At 40.9% G+C, this 23,225-nt stretch overlaps 1 protein-coding gene across 1 annotated transcript; it reads right to left on the reverse strand.

The window, feature by feature from the left end:
* Positions 1-11,816: 11,816 nt before the first annotated feature.
* LOC139531477 (XK-related protein 9-like) lies at positions 11,817-22,391 on the reverse strand. Its single transcript, XM_071327953.1, has 5 exons — positions 22,027-22,391; positions 17,613-18,186; positions 16,020-16,231; positions 14,188-14,270; positions 11,817-14,086 (listed from the first exon to the last, which is right to left on the reverse strand). The coding sequence occupies exons 2-5, from the start codon at positions 17,927-17,929 to the stop codon at positions 13,532-13,534; spliced, it is 1,167 nt and encodes a 388-aa protein (XP_071184054.1). The 5' UTR covers positions 17,930-18,186; positions 22,027-22,391; the 3' UTR covers positions 11,817-13,531.
* Between the last annotated feature and the right edge of the window lie 834 nt (positions 22,392-23,225).

A 23,225-nucleotide genomic window follows, 5' to 3' on the forward strand; every position in this document is an offset into this window, starting at 1 on the left:
AGAGCAAGTGAGAGAAACGAAATAGAGAGAAAGACAGACAGAGCAAGTGAGAGAAACGAAATAGAGAGAAAGACAGAGAGAGATAAAGAAAGACAGAGAGAGATAAAGAGAAATATAGAAAGACAGAGAGAGATAAAGAGAAAGATGGACAGAGAGATAAAGAGAGTGTGTGAGGGCTGGCAGACAGTCAGAATGGGTAGCACGCTACGGCCCTGCTATGTTGCTTGTGGCTCTCTGATTTCCTGACTCTAAAAGTGAAACACAAAATCACCTTCCCTAATTTTGGATTCTATAAATAAGACCCCCACCCCTTCCTTTGTTTGTGTCATGTTGAGTTGAATGTAGATGTAGTGTGTTCTGCCTGCAGATGCAGTGTGTGTCCCAAAATGGCATGCTATTCACTATATAGTGCACTACACAGTGATCAATAGTAGTGCACTATATAGAGAATAGGGTTACAAAGATAAGTATAGCTGGGTAGATCCACGAAATGAGTTTCTTTTGATATTTTAAGTAGAAATTGTAAACAAATATAGCACTTTAAATGCCTGTTATATTAAATGAAGTGCCCTTTAATATAGACCACATGGAATATTCTATAAATCAAAAAAAAAATTATATGAATAAAAACTTGACTTGCTAAAGTGACAAGATCCAGCCTTTTGACATGTTCCTCTGTGACTTATAGGAAGATTTTAATCCACGAAACCCCAATTTCTCTTCGTTTTCATCATCATTTTGAAGCCCTAGTTATTTTGGTGCTTTGACAAAAGTCATTTCTCAAGGTTATTGTTTATTTCGTGTTATAAAGTGATTCATTTTAAGGTAAAAAAAAAAAGACTTCTTCTTTTTAAATAAACCCTGTCAACCCTGTTACAGTCAACCCTGTTACAGTCAACCCTGTTACAGTCAACCATGTTACAGTCAACCCTGTTACAGTCAACCCTGTTACGGTCAACCATGTTACAGTCAACCCTGTTACAGTCAACCCTGTTACAGTCAACCCTGTTACGGTCAACCCTGTTACGGTCAACCCTGTTACGGTCAACCCTGTTACGGTCAACCCTGTTACGGTCAACCCTGTTACAGTCAACCCTGTTACAGTCAACCCTGTTACAGTCAACCCTGTTACAGTCAACCCTGTTACAGTCAACCCTGTTACAGTCAACCCTGTTACGGTCAACCCTGTTACGGTCAACCCTGTTATGGTCAACCCTGTTATGGTCAACCCTGTTACGGTCAACCCTGTTACGGTCAACCCTGTTACGGTCAACCCTGTTACGGTCAACCCTGTTACGGTCAACCCTGTTACGGTCAACCCTGTTACAGTCAACCCTGTTACGGTCAACCCTGTTACGGTCAACCCTGTTACGGTCAACCCTGTTACGGTCAACCCTGTTACAGTCAACCCTGTTACAGTCAACACTGTTACTGTCAACCCTGTTACAGTCAACCCTGTTACGGTCAACCCTGTTACAGTCAACCCTGTTACAGTCAACTCTGTTACTGTCAACCCTGTTACAGTCAACCCTGTTACAGTCAACCATGTTACGGTCCACCCTGTTACCCATAGATGGACAGCTAGAAATGTTTTAACTATTTAACGTTATTTGTGAAGCTTCCATTCCACCTGTAAAAAGGGGATTCATGGCTGATTTAAGATTAAATCGTCAACCCTGTTACTTTATTTGGCACTTAATAGGCACTTACTATAGTCTTTTTATTAATATTATTTAACATCTGGAGATGGGGAAAAAATGTGTTTTTTATTCAGTTGAACATGCGGTCTTTATGACAGAACGTTAAAATTAGGTGAAATAAAACATGTTTTTTTTGCCACAAGTTACACCACCGAAAAGGCACCTGATTGGTGGAACGACTCAGCTACTTTGGCAAAAGGAACACTGTAGTTACTAGCTCTATTACGATGATAGTACTAACTAAGTCGCTATGAATAAGAGCATCTGACAAATGACTAAAATGTAAAAACTGTAAATGAAATGGACTGATTATCAGTCACTGATTTATGTTAACATTTACCATTCTGTGTCTTCAAGGGTCCTTATCAAAATACTCCAATCTAGTCAGACTCAGGAAATAACAATCTAGTCAGACTTAGAGGAAATAACAATCTAGTCAGACTCAGGAAATAACAATCTAGTCAGACTCAGGAAATAACAATCTAGTCAGACTCAGGAAATAACGATCTAGTCAGACTCAGGAAATAACAATCTAGTCAGACTCAGGAAATAACAATCTAGTCAGACTCATAGAAAATAACAATCTAGTCAGACTCAGAGGAAATAACAATCTAGTCAGACTCAGGAAATAACGATCTAGTCAGACTCAGGAAATAACAATCTAGTCAGACTCAGGAAATAACAATCTAGTCAGACTCAGGAAATAACGATCTAGTCAGACTCAGGAAATAACAATCTAGTCAGACTCAGGAAATAACAATCTAGTCAGACTCATAGAAAATAATAATCTAGTCAGACTCAGAGGAAATAACAATCTAGTCAGACTCAGGAAATAACAATCTAGTCAGACTCAGGAAATAACAATCTAGTCAGACTCATAGAAAATAATAATCTAGTCAGACTCAGAGGAAATAACAATCTAGTCAGACTCAGGAAATAACAATCTAGTCAGACTCAGGAAATAACAATCTAGTCAGACTCATAGAAAATAATAATCTAGTCAGACTCAGAGGAAATAACAATCTAGTCAGACTCAGAGGAAATAACAATCTAGTCAGACTCATAGAAAATAACAATCTAGTCAGACTCAGAGGAAATAACAATCTAGTCAGACTCAGGAAATAACGATCTAGTCAGACTCAGGAAATAACAATCTAGTCAGACTCAGGAAATAACAATCTAGTCAGACTCAGGAAATAACAATCTAGTCAGACTCATAGAAAATAATAATCTAGTCAGACTCAGAGGAAATAACAATCTAGTCAGACTCAGGAAATAACAATCTAGTCAGACTCAGGAAATAACAATCTAGTCAGACTCATAGAAAATAACAATCTAGTCAGACTCAGGAAATAACAATCTAGTCAGACTCAGGAAATAACAATCTAGTCAGACTCAGGAAATAACAATCTAGTCAGACTCATAGAAAATAACAATCTAGTCAGACTCAGGAAATAACAATCTAGTCAGACTCATAGAAAATAACAATCTAGTCAGACTCAGGAAATAACAATCTAGTCAGACTCAGGAAATAACAATCTAGTCAGACTTAGAGGAAATAACAATCTAGTCAGACTCAGGAAATAACAATCTAGTCAGACTCAGGAAATAACAATCTAGTCAGACTCAGGAAATAACAATCTAGTCAGACTCATAGGAAATAACAATCTAGTCAGACTCAGGAAATAACAATCTAGTCAGACTTAGAGGAAATAACAATCTAGTCAGACTCAGGAAATAACAATCTAGTCAGACTCATAGAAAATAACAATCTAGTCAGACTCAGGAAATAACAATCTAGTCAGACTCATAGAAAATAACAATCTAGTCAGACTCAGGAAATAACAATCTAGTCAGACTCAGGAAATAACAATCTAGTCAGACTCATAGAAAATAACAATCTAGTCAGACTCAGGAAATAACAATCTAGTCAGACTCATAGAAAATAACAATCTAGTCAGACTCAGGAAATAACAATCTAGTCAGACTCAGGAAATAACAATCTAGTCAGACTTAGAGGAAATAACAATCTAGTCAGACTCAGGAAATAACAATCTAGTCAGACTCAGGAAATAACAATCTAGTCAGACTCAGGAAATAACAATCTAGTCAGACTCAGGAAATAACAATCTAGTCAGACTCAGGAAATAAAGTCTATCACTACATAGTGCACTACTTTGGTCAAAAGTGCTACGCTGTATATGGAGTAGGGTGCCATTTCAGATGCACATATGTAGAGTTGTACCGCCCCCTATGGTTACAAAAATGTAGTCACATGTTTTATGCAGACTTGAATTTGTCACTAACCACAAATCATTTCCGTCCGTCTCTCTCTCGCTCACTCCACACGGCATATCTAAGCAGTGTCGGTGGTGACAGACCTCTGTGAACCTCTCCTGGTTATGATCAGTGGCGGAAAAAGTACTCAATTGTAGTACTTAAGAAAATACCATACATCATCTTCCTTATATTAAGCAAACTAGACGGCACAAATGTCTTGGGGTCCACTCCAACACTCAGACATCATTTACAGATAGCCAGGGGTCCATTCCAACACTCAGACAACATTTACAGATAGCCAGGGGCACACTCCAACACTCAGACATCATTTACAGATAGCCAGGGGCCCACTCCAACACTCAGACATTATTTACAGATAGCCAGGGGCCCACTCCAACACTCAGACATTATTTACAGATAGCCAGGGGCCCACTCCAACACTCAGACATTATTTACAGATAGCCAGGGGAACACTCCAACACTCAGACATTATTTACAGATAGCCAGGGGCCCACTCCAACACTCAGACATCATTTACAGATAGCCAGGGGCCCACTCCAACACTCAGACATTATTTACAGATAGCCAGGGGCCCACTCCAACACTCAGACATCATTTACAGATAGCCAGGGGCCCACTCCAACACTCAGACATCATTTACAGATAGCCAGGGGCCCACTCCAACACTCAGACATCATTTACAGATAGCCAGGGGCACGCTCCAACACTCAGACATCATTTACAGATAGCCAGGGGCCCACTCCAACACTCAGACATCATTTACAGATAGCCAGGGGCCCACTCCAACACTCAGACATCATTTACAGATAGCCAGGGGCCCACTCCAACACTCAGACATCATTTACAGATAGCCAGGGGCCCACTCCAACACTCAGACATCATTTACAGATAGCCAGGGGCACGCTCCAACACTCAGACATCATTTACAGATAGCCAGGGGCCCACTCCAACACTCAGACATCATTTACAGATAGCCAGGGGCACGCTCCAACACTCAGACATCATTTACAGATAGCCAGGGGAACACTCCAACGGCAGCCATCCCCTCAGCACCATTATTAAAGAAAATATGTGTGTTTGTCTCAAATGGCACCCTATTCCCTACAAAAGTAGTGCACTACATATATGAACCCTGGTCAAAAGTAGTGCACTACATATATGAACCCTGGTCAAAAGTAGTGCACTACATATATGAACCCTGGTCAAAAGTAGTGCACTACATATATGAACCCTGGTCAAAAGTAGTGCACTACATATATGAACCCTGGTCAAAAGTAGTGCACTACATATATGAACCCTGGTCAAAAGTAGTGCACTACATATATGAACCCTGGTCAAAAGTAGTGCACTACATATATGAACCCTGGTCAAAAGTAGTGCACTACATATATGAACCCTGGTCAAAAGTAGTGCACTACATATAGTACCAGTCAAAAGTAGTGCACTACATATATGAACCCTGGTCAAAAGTAGTGCACTACATATAGTACCAGTCAAAAGTTTGGACCCACTGTCGTTTCTCTTTGCTTATCTGAGCTGTTCTTGCCATAATATGGACTTTGTCTTTTAACAAATAGGGCTATCTTCTGTATACCACCTCTACCTTGTCACAACACAACTGATTGGCTCAAACGCATTAAGAAGGAAAGAATTTCCACAAATTAACTTTTAACAAGGCACACATGTTAATTAAACTGCATTCCAGGTGACTACCTCATGAAGATGGTTGAGAGAATGCCAAGCGTGTGCAAAGCTGTCATCAAGGCAAGGGGTGGCTACATTGAAGAATCTCTAGTATAAAATATATTTTGATTTGTTTAACACTTTTTTGGTTACTACATGATTCCATATGTGTTATTTCATAGTTTTGATGTCTTCACTATAATTCTGCAATATAGAAAATAGTAAAAAATTAAGAAAAACCATTGATTGAGTAGATGTGTCCAAACTTTGACTGGTACTGTACAATCTATCTATCTATACAGTATTTTTTTAAATGATGCAGTAGGTGGTACCATACCAAATGGCATCCTCTTCTCTATGAACCCTGGTCAAAAGTAGTGCACTATAGGTAATAGGGTGCCATTTGGGACACGACCTCAGTGCCCTTGCGTCATACTAACTTGTACCATCATCCCATCCCTCCTCCAAATGTGGGGAAATCCCCAAGTATGAGGCAAAGGGTCAGAGTAACAGCCCTCCTAGCAGATAGACATTTACAGATCGGCTAGCAGGAAGCGCTTTGGTATCCGAGGCATTGTGTGTGTGTGTGTGTGTGTGTGTGTGTGTGTGTGTGTGTGTGTGTGTGTGTGTGTGTGTGTGTGTGTGTGTGTGTGTGTGTGTGTGTGTGTGTGTGTGTGTGTGTGTGTGTGTGTGTGTGTGTGTGGACGTGTTTAAACTTTATCAGAAGTCCCCACAAGAATAGTAAACAAACAAAAATTTGACCAACTGGGAACATTTTGTTAGTCGCCACAAGGTCAAGTGCTGTTTCTAGTGGGTTTAGGGTTAAGGTTAGAATTAGAATTAGGTTAAGGGTTAGGGTTAGAAGCTAGGGTTAAGGTTAGGGTTAGCTTTATGGGTTAAGGTTAGAATTAAGGTTAGTGGTTAGGGAAAATATCATTTTGAATGGGACTGAATTGTGTGTCCCCACAAGATTAGCTGTACAAGACTGTGTGTGTGTGTGTGTGTGTGTGTGTGTGTGTGTGTGTGTGTGTGTGTGTGTGTGTGTGTGTGTGTGTGTGTGTGTGTGTGCAGCCAGTTTGTTCAAGATTAATGTTGAAATTGGACATCTATCGCTGTCCTGAGGAAGTCTGGAAATGCCTTCAAAAACCAGCCACTAGAGGCAACAGTGAGCACTATTACCATCAAGTAGGCCTGGGTTTTGCTGGAGTGTTGTGGATGAGGGGGTGGAGAGGTGGAATCCCATGCCTCTGGATCACAAGGTTGTGTGTTTGATCCTGGTCGCAGACACTCGTTTTTATAGTTTGGTTTTAACCCTATACAATCCTTAACCAGTACCTTAACCATTCAGAAGGAGAGACTAAACTTAATGTTTTAACTCTACCCAATCCTTAACCAGTACCTTAACCATTCAGAATGAGAAACTAAACTTAATGTTTTAACTCTATCCAAACCTTAACCAGTACCTTAACCATTCAGAAGGAGAGACTAAACTTAATGTTTTAACCCTATCCAATCCTTAACCCGTACCTTAACCATTCAGAATGAGAGACTAAACTTAATGTTTTAACTCTACCCAATCCTTAACCAGTACCTTAACCATTCAGAAGGAGAGACTAAACTTAATGTTTTAACCCTATCAAAACCTTAACCAGTACCTTAACCATTCAGAATGAGAAACTAAACTTAATGTTTTAACCCTATAAAAACCTTAACCAGTACCTTAACCATTCAGAAGGAGAGACTAAACTTAATGTTTTAACCCTATCCAATCCTTAACCAGTACCTTAACCATTCAGAATGAGAAACTAAACTTAACCCTTAACTTCCAGATTGATTTTTCACAACACTCTGTTACGACACCTGCGGTATATATGTGGCAATGGCGGGAATAGAATTAAAAACTCGTTAACTATGATTGATGGTGATGGTCGCCTTTTGCTCGCTGTAACCAACAAAGTAATCCATCCATGGTACCATTCGATGTATGTTGGAGTTTATGGACGTGCAATGGATGTCATTAAGCCACCAGAGGCTTTGAGCCTTGATGAAAATGTGGATGCGAATTGGAAAATATTTCGGCAGTGTTTTGTTGCTGTATATGTCTGCCATTGGAGTTATAAATTAGCGGGATGAGCGTAAAGTTGCTCTCTTTCTTACTATAGCGGGAACACAGGTAATCAAAATATTCAATACTTTCACATTTGCGAATGAGGAGGATAAAGACGAGTTCGCGAAAAGGTACTGGATCAGTTTGATGCATATTGTTCACCAAAGAAGAACGAGACGTATAAACATCATGTGTTTCTCTATCGTAGACAACAGAAAGGTTTAAAAGTTTGTCGTCTTTCTTACAGATTTTAAATGAAAAGCACAGCACGTGTAATTTTGTAGACCTAACCCTCATCTAACCTCATCTATGCTTCGAGATCAGATTGTGTTTGATATAAATGACTCCAGACTTAGAGAAAGATTGCTGCGGGATGGTAAGTTACATTTGAACACCGCAGTAAAAATATGTCAGGCGAATGAGCTGGCACAATTCCATATTAAAACATTTAGCTCCACACCAGCAAACACTGTTTTGGAGGTGGAAAGCACAACGGTGTATTTTGTAGACAAGGACACAAGGGGGCGCTATGAGCAAAGGAATCACAAGCAATATGACTGACCAAAGGAATAACAAGCAATATGACTCTGACCAAAGGAATCACAAGGAATATGACTCTGACCAAAGGAATCACAAGCAATATGACTCTGACCAAAGGAATAACAAGCAATATGACTCTGACCAAAGGAATCACAAGCAATATGACTTTGACCAAAGGAATCACAAGCAATATGACTTTGACCAAAGGAATCACAAGCAATATGACTCTGACCTAAGGAATCGCAAGCAATATGACTTTGACCAAAGGAATCACAAGCAATATGACTCTGACCAAAGGAATCACAAGCAATATGACTCTGACCAAAGGAATCGCAAGCAATATTATTGTAACAGGTGTTCAGACTCTGTACTGGTACCCTGTGTATATAGCCAAGTTATTACCTCATACCGCTGCACATGGACTCTGTACTGGTACCCCGTGTACAGTCGTGGCCAAAAGTTTTGAGAATGACACAAATATTAATTTTCACAAAGTCTGCTGCCACAGTTTGTATGATGGCAATTTGCATATACTCCAGAATGTTATGAAAAGTGATCAGATGAATAGCAATGAATTGCAAAGTCCCTCTTTGCCATGCAAATTAACTCTATCCCCAAAAAACATTACCACTGCATTTCAGCCCTGCCACAAAAGGACCAGCTGACATCATGTCAGTGATTCTCTCATTAACACAGGTGTGAGTGTTGACGAGGACAAGGCTGGCGATCACTCTGTCATGCTGATTGAGTTTGAATAACAGACTGGAAGCTTCAAACGTAGGGTGATGCCCGGAATCATTGTTCTTCCTCTGTCAACCATGGTTACCTGCAAGGAAACACGTGCCGTCATCATTGCTTTGCACAAAAAGGGCTTCACAGGCAAGGATATTGCTGCCAGTAAGATTGCACCTAAATCAACCATTTATCAGATCATCAAGAACGTCAAGGAGAGCGGTTCAATTGTTATGAAGAAGGCTTCAGGGCGCCCAATTGGATTGGGGCACAACCAGTACAGAGCTTGCTCAGGAATGGCAGCAGGCAGGTGTTAGTGCATCTGCACGCACAGTGAGGCGAAGACTTTTGGAGGATGGCCTGGTGTCAAGAAGGGCAGCAAAGAAGCCACTTCTCTCCAGGAAAAACATCAGGGACAGACTGATATTCTGCAAAAGGTACAGGGATTGGACTGCTGAGGACTGGGGTAAAGTCATTTTCTCTGATGAATCCCCTTTCCGATTGTTTGGGGCATCCGGAAAAAAGCTTGTCTGGAGAAGACAAGGTGAGCGCTACCATCAGTCCTGTGTCATGCCAACAGTAAAGCATCCTGAGACGATTCATGTGTGGGTTGCTTCTCAGCCAAGGGAGTGGGCTCACTCACAATTTTGCCTAAGAACACAGCCATGAATAAAGAATGGTACCAACACATCCTCCGAGAGCAACTTCTCCCAACCATCCAGGAACAGTTTGGTGACGAACAATGCCTTTTCCAGCATGATGGAGCACCTTGCCATAAGGCAAAAGTGATAACTAAGTGGCTCGGTGAACAAAACATTGATATTTTGGGTCCATGGCCAGGAAACTCCCCAGACCTTAATCCCATTGAGAACTGGTGGTCAATCCTCAAGAGGCGGGTGGACAAACAAAAACCCACAAATTCTGACAAACTCCAAGCATTGATTATGCAAGAATGGGCTGCCATCAGTCAGGATGTGGCCCAGAAGTTAATTGACAGCATGCCAGGGCGGATTGCAGAGGTCTTGAAAAAGAAGGGTCAACACTGCAAATATTGACTCTTTGCATCAACTTCATGTAATTATCGAATAAAAGCCTTTGACACTTATGAAATGCTTGTAATTTTACTTCAGTTCTCCATAGTAACATCTGACAAAAATATCTAAAGACACTGAAGCAGCAAACTTTGTGGAAATTAAAATTTGTGTCATTCTCAAAACTTTTGGCCACGACTGGATATAGCCAAGTTATTACCTCATACATCGACTCACATTCGACTCTGTACTGGTACCCTGTGGATATAGCCAAGGTATTACCTCATACCCCTGCACATCGACTCTGTACTGGTACCCTGTGGATATAAGTTATCAATACCATTTTGGACACTAATGTGTTCCTCACTGAAACCACCACCGCCTGAACCCTGTCTGTCCATTCACTGTATTTGGCTGGTCTACTAGAAACCAAACTATGTTTGAATCAAAAATTGCACCCTATTCCCTATATAGTGCAATACTTTAGACCAGGGCTCTATTCCCTATATAGTGCACTACTTTTGACCAGGGCTCTATTCCCTATATAGTGCCATACTGTTGACCAGGGCCCTATTCCCTATATAGTGCACTACTTTAGACCAGGGCCCTATTCCCTATATAGTGCACTACTTTAGACCAGGGCCCTATTCCCTATATAGTGCACTACTTTAGACCAGGGCCCTATTCCCTATATAGTGCACTACTTTAGACCAGGGCCCTATTCCCTATATAGTGCACCATATAGGGTGCAATTTGGGACACTTGCTGCTGTTCATCCTCCCTTACCGCCACAGTTTCCTCATCTGACCACCGTCAGATGAAAGTTAAACTGACGTTTTTTTATATAAACAAGACAGGAAGTCTCCTTCGGCCCAGTGTTTATTTTAGAGAGCCAACTACCGTTCCATGGACACTGCAGTCCGTCATCAACATTTCTCCCAGGTGAGCTCAGGGGCAGAGGCTGAGCCAGACGGGCGTAAAGACAAGAGTCTCGACCCAAATGGCACCCTAGTCCCTATATATAGTGCACACATTTTTGTTGGGCTTCCTGTTCCCTACAGTGCTTACTTTTACGACCGAATCCAAGGGCTCAAAAGTAGTGCACTGAAATAGGGAATAGGGTGCCATTTGGGACACTGCCGAAGAGGCCCACATCAGCCCCGTCAGCCAATCAGCCCCGTCAGCCCCGTCAGCCAATCAGCCCCAGCCTAAAGGAAGCATTGTGCCCAGCTCTTTCATTTGATGGTAGCCTGGTTTGTTACGTTTCATTAGCATTGAAATGACCCTTATTAGTGTTGGGTATTTCATCATCAATCTGGTTAATAACTATAATGACGAGGATTGTTTATAATACATTATATTGTTAAATACATTATATATATATCATAATACATTTTATTGTTAAATACATTATATATATCGTAACACATTATATATATATTATAATACATTATGTTTATATCATAATACATTATATTCATATCGTAATACATTATATATATCGTAATACATTATATATATTTTAATACATTATATATATCGTAATACATTATATATATCGTAATACATTATATATATATCATAATACATTATATATATTGTAATACATTATATATATTATGATACATTACATATATCGTAATACATTATATATATATGATAATACATTATATTTATATCGTAATACTTTATATATATTGTAATACAATATATTTTTACGTTTTAAAGTGCATTTACAGACGGTAAATACTACACAAAACACCAGAATACTTAATACAGATCACATGACAGAATAACACTGTGGAAAGTATGTCAGAGATGAAATACATCAGTCATTCAATAAAAGAGTTTGTAACACATCATTGAGCGAGTCCATAACAACGTCTTCTTACTTTACCCTAAAAGGCTAGGTGGCCGTAACCTGTAAAGGAAGTCACCTTCTGTTCTCTGTTTGTATTGACATCATGAATCAACATATAAGAGGCGGTGTGTCTCAATATGTCCTCTCATTCATCTCAGCTGAGGACATTCTGTAGGCAGAATTGTAGTGGCCAAATATCACAGTCCCTTTAACCTGTTCGGGTCTTTCAGAGCAGAAAAAAAAAGGCAATGAGACTTTGATCTCCCGAGGGTGCGTGAGAACGATCATATGATATGATGTCACAAGACAAAATTAACAAAACCTGTCTAGCCTGCAGCTTACTGTAAAGGGAGCAGCTTACTGTAAAGGGAGCAGCTGTAAGACTGGAGGAACAGAAACTGATAAGATAAAAGAAAGCTGAGGTGACTTAGAAACTAAAAGGATGACAGTCAGAGTTCACCAGCTAGACAGTCCACCAGCTAGACAGCCCACCAATTAGACAGCCCACCTACTAGACAGCCCACCAACTAGACAGCCCACCAGCTAGACAGCCCACCTACTAGACAGTCCACCAACTAGACAGTCCACCAGCTAGACAGTCCACCAGCTAGACTGTCCACCAAATAGACTGTCCACCAGCTAGACTGTCCACCAGCTAGACAGTCCACCAGCTAGACAGTCCACCAGCTAGACAGTCCACCAGCTAGACAGCCCACCAGCTAGACAGTCCACCAACTAGACAGCCCACCTACTAGACAGCCCACCAACTAGACAGCCCACCAGCTAGACAGCCCACCTACTAGACAGCCCACCTACTAGACAGTCCACCAGCTAGACAGTCCACCAAATAGACAATCCACCAAATAGACTGTCCACCAGCTAGACTGTCCACCAGCTAGACAGTCCACCAGATAGACAGTTCACCAGCTAGACAGTTCACCAGCTAGACAGTCCACCAAATAGACAGTTCACCAACTAGACAGTCCACCAGCTAGACAGTCCACCAGCTAGACTGTCCACCAGCTAGACAGTCCACCAGCTAGACTGTCCACCAGCTAGACTGTCCACCAGCTAGACAGTCCACCAACTAGACAGTCCACCAACTAGACAGTCCACCAGCTAGACAGTCCACCAGCTAGACAGTCCACCAGCTAGACTGGCCACCAGCTAGACAGTCCACCAACTAGACAGTCCACCAACTAGACAGTCCACCAGCTAGACAGTCCACCAGCTAGACAGTCCACCAGCTAGACTGTCCACCAGCTAGACTGTCCACCAGCTAGACTGTCCACCAGCTAGACTGTCCACCAGCTAGACAGTCCACCAGCTAGACAGTCCACCAAATAGACAGTCCACCATATAGACAGTCCACCAACTAGACAGTCCACCAGCTAGACAGTTCACCAAATAGACAGTCCACCAACCAGAGTTTGTCTTAGCAGTTACATTTCTCCAACCCATCCCTCTTAGCTGTTTAACAAAACAGCGTGTCTGGGTGACACCTTTGTTGTTTTTCAAATGCCTGATTGTCATTTTAACTCCTCCATTGAATATGTGGTAAATAGGAAGGTGAGCCTCAGAGCTGTAGGAAGTTCCTCATTCTCAGCATTGTATCTGGTTCTCTCTCCTGTCCCATGTGTCCATCCACCTCATCTGCCTGTAGACTCCTCCCTCTGGGGTGGCAGACAGTATAATACACGAGCAGACAGGCCAGTCCTAGAACGGTCCCTCCAAATATCAGCAGAGTCACCGGCCAGAAGTACTCAGTATCGTTAGACTCTGGCCTCACCAGAACCAGCAGCAAGGGACCAGAGAAGTTCACTAACGCAAAGAGAACATAGTACACAGCCATCGGCCAACGTGTATCCTGTCCTTTCACGTTAAAGAAGGTGAATATGAGGACGACTCCCACGATGATCCGATAGAGCCTCTCTAGACCTTTAGACTTGCAGAAGTCAGTACGGACCCAATGGGCCCAGACGGTTCCAGCCAGCCAGACGACAGCCATTCCCAGGGTACTGTAGGGGCTGAGGATGAGGAAGAGGCTGAGGCTGAGGATGTGAGAGGTGATGGTCAACAGCTTGTACAGGAGGTAGACGAAGGTAGGGAGGCCAGAAGGCATCTCTCGGACCTAGGGATATTAATTATTATTATTTTATATATATGTATCACTATATGATCATATGTTTATGTTATTGTATATTATTATATTATATATTATTATTATATTACCTGGGGTAAGGATCGGCGGAGACACCGGCGGTAATCCACTATAGCCCAGGCAATGTTGATGAATGAGCCCACCATGCAGATGCCTGGACAGGGGAAGATGAGACACAGATTAGAGAAGGATCTTACAATACTGGCATGTGAGAGACAGACATGTGAGAGACAGGCACGTGAGAGACAAACATGTGAGAGACAGACATGTGAGAGACAGGCATGTGAGAGACAGACATGTGAGAGACAGGCATGTGAGAGACAGACATGTGAGAGACAGACATGTGAGAGACAGGCATGTGAGAGACAGGCATGTGAGAGACAGACATGTGAGAGACAGACATGTGAGAGACAGACATGTGAGAGACAGGCATGTGAGAGACAGGCATGTGAGAGACAGACATGTGAGAGACAGACATGTGAGAGACAGGCATGTGAGAGACAGGCATGTGAGAGACAGGCATGTGAGAGACAGACATGTGAGAGACAGGCATGTGAGAGACAGACATGTGAGAGACAGACATGTGAGAGACAGACATGTGAGAGACAGGCATGTGAGAGACAGGCATGTGAGAGACAGACATGTGAGAGACAGGCATGTGAGAGGCAGACATGTGAGAGACAGGCATGTGAGAGACAGGCATGTGAGAGACAGGCATGTGAGAGACAGACATGTGAGAGACAGACATGTGAGAGACAGACATGTGAGAGAGACAGACATGTGAGAGACAGGCATGTGACAGACAGACATGTGAGAGACAGGCATGTGAGAGACATACATGTGAGAGAGACAGGCATGTGACAGACAGACATGTGAGAGACAGGCATGTGAGAGACAGACATGTGAGAGACAGGCATGTGAGAGACAGGCATGTGAGAGACAGACATGTGAGAGACAGGCATGTGAGAGACAGGCATGTGAGAGACAGACATGTGAGAGACAGGCATGTGAGAGACAGGCATGAGAGAGACAGTCTTCTGAGAGACAGTCTTGTGAGACACAGTCTTGTGACATATTTGAGGTTGTGGTAGACATTCACTCACAAGGAGAGCAGCAGACCAGAGGGTCTAGTCTGGTTATTGTGTGGAGAGAAATGGAGAACAAAAGTTGTGGCAGTGGCTGCAGATTCTCACACATTCTCACACTCTCTCTCTCTCTCTCTCTCCCCCTCTATCCCCCTCTCTCTCTCTCCCCCCCCCCCCTCTCTCTCTCTCTCTCTCTCTCTCTCTATCCCCTCTCTCTCTCTCTCCCCCCCTCTATCCCCCCTCTCTCTCTCTCCCCCCCTCTATCCCCCCTCTCTCTCTCCCTCTCTCTCTATCCCCCCTCTCTCTCTCTCCCCCCCTCTATCCCCCCTCTCTCTCTCTCTCTCCCCCCTCTATCCCCCCTCTCGCTCCCTCTCTCTCTCCCCCACTCTATCCCCCCTCTCTCTATCTCTCTCTCTATCCCCACACCTCTCTCTCTCTCTCTCTCTCCCCCCTCTATCCCCCCTCTCTCTTTCTCCCCCCCTCTATCCCCCCTCTCTCTCTCCCTCTCTCTCTCCCCCCCTCTCTCTCTCCCTCTCTCTCTCCCCCCCTCTATCCCCCCTCTCTCTATCTCTCTCTCTATCCCCACACCTCTCTCCCTCTATCTCCCCACCTCACTCACTCACTCACTCACTCACTCACTCACTCACTCACTCACTCACTCACTCACTCACTCACTCACTCACTCACTCACTCACTCACTCACTCACACACACACACACACACACACACACACACACACACACACACACACACACACACACACACACACACACACACACACACACACACACACACACACACACACACACAATACTCACATTGTATTATGGACTTGTGTCCACCGCCCAGCAGGATATACAACTGGAAGAGGAGCTGAGGAGCACTCTCCAGGAACGTCTCAAACAGTTTGAGCATGCTCAGATCGGTCGCCTGACCAAACAGGACCAGGTGGACCTCTCTGGGGAATTCAACAGTCCCAGGTGACTTGGACCACACCGCCCTGTATCCTGCCTTCAACAGGTGGTAGTACCTAACGGAGAGGGAGAGAGAGAGAGATGTGTGTTGGTATAGAGATAAACAGACTGCGACAACCTGATTGGCTGAAGGCGATACGTAAACACCCGGGACTAGTATTAGCCACTGTAGCATTGTGGTGGAAAATGATGTTTCATGTTATCCTTGCCTTCTCGAAATTAAATCGAGTTAATAAGGAAGAAAATTGAAGGCTGAATGGAGAATGGTTTATGTACAAACCGATCCACGGGTTATACAAGTGTATAGGCCGGCTGCATAGATTCCCCTTTCGGACGGTAAGACGAAACGACTCAGTATCGCTATCTGCCGGGCCTTTGAGCTACAACTAACCAAACAAGTTGGGGAAGCCAACGTTATAACTTACTGGTAGCACAGTAGCACAGTCGCAGGCTGACAATAGAGGTGTGTGACTACTCAGCCATATCTTGTGGCTAGATAGCTACTGGTAATTTACCAAAGTTACTGGAATATTCAGCAATTTTAGTAATTAACAGGTAATCTATAGCAATCCATGGTAACTGGTAATTTATACTTTACATTTTTTTTCATATCGTATTAAAAAAATATACATCTGTGTCATTATTGTCCATGAGTTTCTAGTAGATTGAGCATATGGTTCAAGAGAAAAGAGTCTAATTAATAAAATAAGCATCTAATTAACAATGGCATTTTTCAATTAACTCTGCATGTCTTCCAACTCTTTACTTTTTTTCATAACCACCAAAACATTTACAACAAAGACATATAGATATTGTAAAAAGGATATTTCATGTTTAATATTTAGTATATAGTATACTATTATTATACTATTATTTAGTATAATAGTTTAATATTAAAACACCAATGTTCACTAAGATGATGGTTTATATTTAGGTTAATAAAGTTTTAACAGATTTGTCATTCTACTTTTAGTTTTTAAATCATCTTATTGTATTATTTCCTATATTTTACATGTGATAATGCCACACAGAGGGCCAGAGATAATTACATACACCAGTGATAATCTGAAGTACCCCAAAAACTGCCACTACATGTCTTATGAGAATTTACATAAAATCCTTGAAAGTTACCCAAATTCTGGTAGTTTATTGGTCAACTTTGTAAGTTTCCAGTAATATACCGTCCGTTTGCAACCCTAACCTTGTGAACTTCTCAAGCTAACATCACTATAAAGTTGATAACAGATATAGTAATCACATTTCCCGTGTGGCTCAGTTTGGTAGAGCATGGCGCTTGCAACGCCAGGGTTGTGGGTTCATTCCCCACGGGGGGACCAGGATGAATATGTATGAACTTTCCAATTTGTAAGTCGCTCTGGATAAGAGCGTCTGCTAAATGACGTAAATGTAAATTTCACCCTTTACATCTTCACATACCTGGTGAAGATGCCCATCTGCATAACATGGAGTCCAATCAGTCTCCCTCTGTTCATCCCAGATATCAGCTTGTCTCCACCAGGATTAAACAGTGGGTTCCTCATGTCATCTCTGTACCAGGTGTAGCTGAAGACCTGTGAGGCTGCTGATCCAATCACCACAAACAGTAGAGTCAGTCCAGCCCAGACCAGGTTTCCGACCAGGAAGTACTTCACTGCTAGTCCCACATCTGTCACAATGTCCACCAGGTAAAAGCCCAGTCCTATGATTGTACAGATCCATCGTATTTTAGTAAACTCCGAGTCTGTTTGAAGCATGTTTGCTGGTCAGGGTTTCACTTAACGGTAAATCCTAATTTCCACTTAAATCAAATGTTCACTTAGCCTCCCAGTGACTTCAATGCATGAGCAAGTGGAAATTCATTAGTTAGATGCTGTGGCTGGGTAATACTGGCTGAGCTTGTTTTTGGAGTTGGTGGTTCTGGACGGGTCAGTAAACAATGTTCCGACAGGACTGAGATTTCCCGAGACTATTCTGTCCCCAATAATGTTTGAGATGAAAAGTTCCTCATGACCTGTAAATGTATAGAAAGTACAGAATATTATTAGGACAAAGTACAGAATATTATTAGGACAAAGTATAGAATATTATTATGACAAAGTACAGAATATTATTAGGGGAAAGTATCTGATATATCAGTATAATTTAGTCACATGCATAATTGTGACGCCATGAAACTATGAACAGATAAATAAACATTTAAACGTTCAAATCCATACATTGCCGTGACTGTACATTTATTCAGATGATGTGGCCTGCTTCCCAGATTGACCTTTGCCTGCTCTTTTCTCATCATAAAGGGAGAGAGGTAAGGTAGTAGGTAAGGTAGTAGAGAGAGGTAAGGTAACAGACGAAAACAAACAGATAATAATAGAGACAGGTAATGACTAATAGAGAGAGGTAATGTAATAGACTAGTAGAGACCGGTAATGTAATAGACTAATAGAGAGAGGTAAGGTAGTAGAGACAGGTAATGTAATAGACTAATAGAGACAGGTAATGTAATAGACTAATAGAGACAGGTAATGACCAATAGAGAGAGGTAAGGTAGCACAGACAGGTAATGTAATAGACAAATAGGGAGAGGTGATGTAATAGACTAATAGAGAGAGGTAATGTAATAGACTAATAGAGAGAGGTAATGTAATATACTAATAGAGAGAGGTAATGTAATAGACCAATAGAGAGAGGTAATGTAATAGGCTAATAGGGAGAGGTAATGTAATAGACTAATAGAGAGAGGTAATGTAATAGACTAATAGGGAGATGTAATGTAATAGACTAATAGAGAGAGGTAATGTAATAGACTAATAGAGAGAGGTAATGTAATAGACTAATAGAGAGAGGTAATGTAATAGACTAATAGAGACAGGTAATGTAATAGACCAATAGAGAGAGGTAATGTAATAGACTAATAGAGAGAGGTAATGTCGTAGACTAATAGAGACAGGTAAGGTAGTTGAGACAGGTAATGTAATAGACCAATAGAGAGAGGTAATGTAATAGACTAATAGCGAGAGGTAATGTAATAGACTAATAGAGAGAGGTAATGTCGTAGACTAATTGAGAGAGGTAATGTAATAGACTAATAGAGACAGGTAAGGTAGTTGAGACAGGTAATGTAATAGATGAATAGAGAGAGGTAATGTAATAGACTAATAGGGAGAGGTAATGTAATAGACTAATAGGGAGAGGTAATGTAATAGACTAATAGCGAGAGGTAATGTCGTAGACTAATAGAGACATGTAAGGTAGTTGAGACAGGTAATGTAATAGACTAATAGGGAGAGGTAATGTAATAGACTAATAGAGAGAGGTAAGGTAGTAGAGACAGGTAATGTAATAGACTAATAGAGACATGTAAGGTAGTTGAGACAGGTAATGTAATAGCCTAATAGAGAGAGGTAATGTAATAGACTAATAGGGAGAGGTAATGTAATAGACTAATAGAGAGAGGTAAGGTAGTAGAGACAGGTAATGTAATAGACTAATAGAGACATGTAAGGTAGTTGAGACAGGTAATGTAATAGACTAATAGAGAGAGGTAATGTAATAGACTAATAGGGAGAGGTAATGTAATAGACTAATAGGGAGACGTAATGTAATAGACTAATAGAGAGAGGTAAGGTAGTTGAGACAGGTAATGTAATAGACTAATAAAGAGAGGTAAGGTAGTAGAGACAGGTAATGTAATAGACTAATAGGGAGACGTAATGTAATAGACTAATAGAGAGAGGTAAGGTAGTTGAGACAGGTAATGTAATAGACTAATAAAGAGAGGTAAGGTAGTAGAGACAGGTAATGTAATAGACTAATAGAGAGAGGTAAGGTAGTAGAGACAGGTAATGTAATAGACTAATAGGGAGACGTAATGTAATAGACTAATAGAGAGAGGTAAGGTAGTAGAGACAGGTAATGTAATAGACTAATAGAGAGAGGTAAGGTAGTAGAGACAGGTAATGTAATAGACTAATAGAGAGAGGTAATGTAATAGACTAATAGGGAGACGTAATGTAATAGACTAATAAAGAGAGGTAAGGTAGTAGAGACAGGTAATGTAATAGACTAATAGGGAGAGGTAATGTAATAGACTAATAGAGACAGGTAATGTAATAGACTAATAGAGAGAGGTAATGTAATAGACTAATAGGGAGAGGTAATGTAATAGACTAATAGGGAGAGGTAATGTACTAGACTAATAGAGAGAGGTAATGTAATAGACTAATAGAGACAGGTAAAGTAGTTGAGACAGGTAATGTAATAGACTAATAAAGAGAGGTAAGGTAGTAGAGACAGGTAATGTAGTAGACTAATAGGGAGAGGTAATGTAATAGACTAACAGAGACGTGTAATGTAATAGACTAATAGAGACAGGTAATGTAATAGACTAATAGAGAGAGGTAATGTAATAGACTAATAGAGACAGGTAATGTAATAGACTAATAGAGAGAGGTAAGGTAGTAGAGACAGGTAATGTAATAGACTAATAGAGAGAGGTAAGGTAGTAGAGACAGGTAATGTAATAGACTAATAGAGAGAGGTAATGTAATAGACTAATAGGGAGACGTAATGTAATAGACTAATAAAGAGAGGTAAGGTAGTAGAGACAGGTAATGTAATAGACTAATAGGGAGAGGTAATGTAATAGACTAATAGAGACAGGTAATGTAATAGACTAATAGAGAGAGGTAATGTAATAGACTAATAGGGAGAGGTAATGTAATAGACTAATAGGGAGAGGTAATGTACTAGACTAATAGAGAGAGGTAATGTAATAGACTAATAGAGACAGGTAAAGTAGTTGAGACAGGTAATGTAATAGACTAATAAAGAGAGGTAAGGTAGTAGAGACAGGTAATGTAGTAGACTAATAGGGAGAGGTAATGTAATAGACTAACAGAGACGTGTAATGTAATAGACTAATAGAGACAGGTAATGTAATAGACTAATAGAGAGAGGTAATGTAATAGACTAATAGAGACAGGTAATGTAATAGACTAATAGAGAGAGGTAAGGTAGTAGAGACAGGTAATGTAATAGACTAATAGAGACAGGTAATGTAATAGACTAATAGAGACAGGTAATGTAATAGACTAATAGAGAGAGGTAATGTAATAGACTAATAGAGACAGGTAAGGTAGTTGAGACAGGTAATGTAATAGACTAATAAAGAGAGGTAAGGTAGTAGAGACATGTAATGTAATAGACTAATAGGGAGAGGTAATGTAATAGACTAATAGAGACAGGTAAGGTAGTTGAGACAGGTAATGTAATAGACTAATAAAGAGAGGTAAGGTAGTAGAGACAGGTAATGTAATAGACTAATAGAGAGAGGTAATGTAATAGACTAATAGGGAGAGGTAATGTAATAGACTGCTGATAACATGTCCTGCCTAACAGCACTACAACAGAGATCTAATCAATCAGTGTCATGTAACAGGTGAGCTCTCCCTCCGTGTCCTGAACAATTACATAACCTCCTGTAGGAGGGAGCTTCTGTTTCTTAGCTTGTCTTTTACAAAATAAAACCTTTTTAAACATTGCAACCAAATGTGACTTTTTCACTGAAGGACTACTTCTTCATTCAAGTCTACTAAACAGTGTTTTTACATTATGCTAATCACCCTCGTACATCTCACCACATTTATTCATTTAATACAATTTTTATTTTAACCATTTATTTAACGAGGTTAAATCAGTGAAGATATTTTTTTTTAAACATTTCTTACACTTCTTTTACGTTTCCTCAGTCATTGTAACTCTCTCACTGGAAGTTATCAGAACATAGATTGATAAAAGACACACAAAAAAAGATGGGTCGATATTACAAGAACTGAAGCATAGCGGTACTCACCGGTGTGTCTTCACTAGTCCTCCTCTCCTCTGTCAGTGAAACAAATGACAAGGCACACTGCTCCAAAGTCCGTCTCTTTCCTGGAGCTCCACCCTAGCGGTGCCAACTGTAACCAACACCAAGCAATCATACGTCTTTATAGATTCAACGCCTGGGCTGTGTGTGTGTGTGTGTGTGTGTGTGTGTGTGTGTGTGTGTGTGTGTGTGTGTGTGTGTGTGTGTGTGTGTGTGTGTGTGTGTGTGTGTGGGGTAGACCACTGACATGTGAGTTGATGTGTGTGTGTGTGTGTGTGTGTGTGTGTGTGTGTGTGTGTGTGTGTGTGTGTGTGTGTGTGTGTGTGTGTGTGTGTGTGTGTGTGTGTGTGTGTGTGAGAGGTAATGTCTCCATAGCCAATTTCTCTACAAATGTACACACACGACTCAGCTCAGGTCACGGGTCTACTGTACATACCACAAAGGGAAGTACACATTCTCCAAATTGTGCAGATTCCGTTTCAGGTTTCAGGTGTGCCAATGATGTCATCACTCATCACACGCCCTGATAACTCTTTGAATGTAGCGCTGAGTGTGAGAGAGTTTGTGCACATGTATGTTTGGGGTGTGTGTGTACTTTTGCGTGTAGGTACTTTTTTGCGTCCAAAAGGGAGTCAAAGAAGATGAGTCAGTGAGTTAGAAGAATGAATACATATATGAAGTGTAGTTGTGTAAAATCACAGAGTTCACCAGGGTTCATCAGGGTTCACCAGGACTTAGTGCTGAGCGATTGTGCTTTTTGAGGTCGGTTTGGTTTCAGTTCGACTATTAAAAAAACAAAGAATCACAGTTTTTGATTTCAATTTCGATTTTATTTTTACATTAAATGTGATATTTATTATGTGGGTTGAATGCTTGAACGACACAGAATAAAACATTTAATACAAGTCCCATGAAGGTAGTGACTGTCTGTTACTGCTGATCGATTATTAACCATCATTTACTCACTTTACTTTAATAAAATATATCAGTTATTGTTTATATTACATTAGTTTTATTTGATGACTTTATTATTTCATTCCAAGTCATCATCTCATCTCTGTAGAGCTGCTGTCTACACTGTCTGACAACATCACTATTTTAGTCGTTCATTAAAGTAAATAAGGCTTTATGACTGCTGAATACCAACTATCAGTCACTTAGATCATGTATTTACAGGTAGAGAT

Source organism: Salvelinus alpinus, chromosome 10 (assembly GCF_045679555.1).
Source record: "Salvelinus alpinus chromosome 10, SLU_Salpinus.1, whole genome shotgun sequence".
Lineage (NCBI taxonomy): Eukaryota > Metazoa > Chordata > Actinopteri > Salmoniformes > Salmonidae > Salvelinus > Salvelinus alpinus.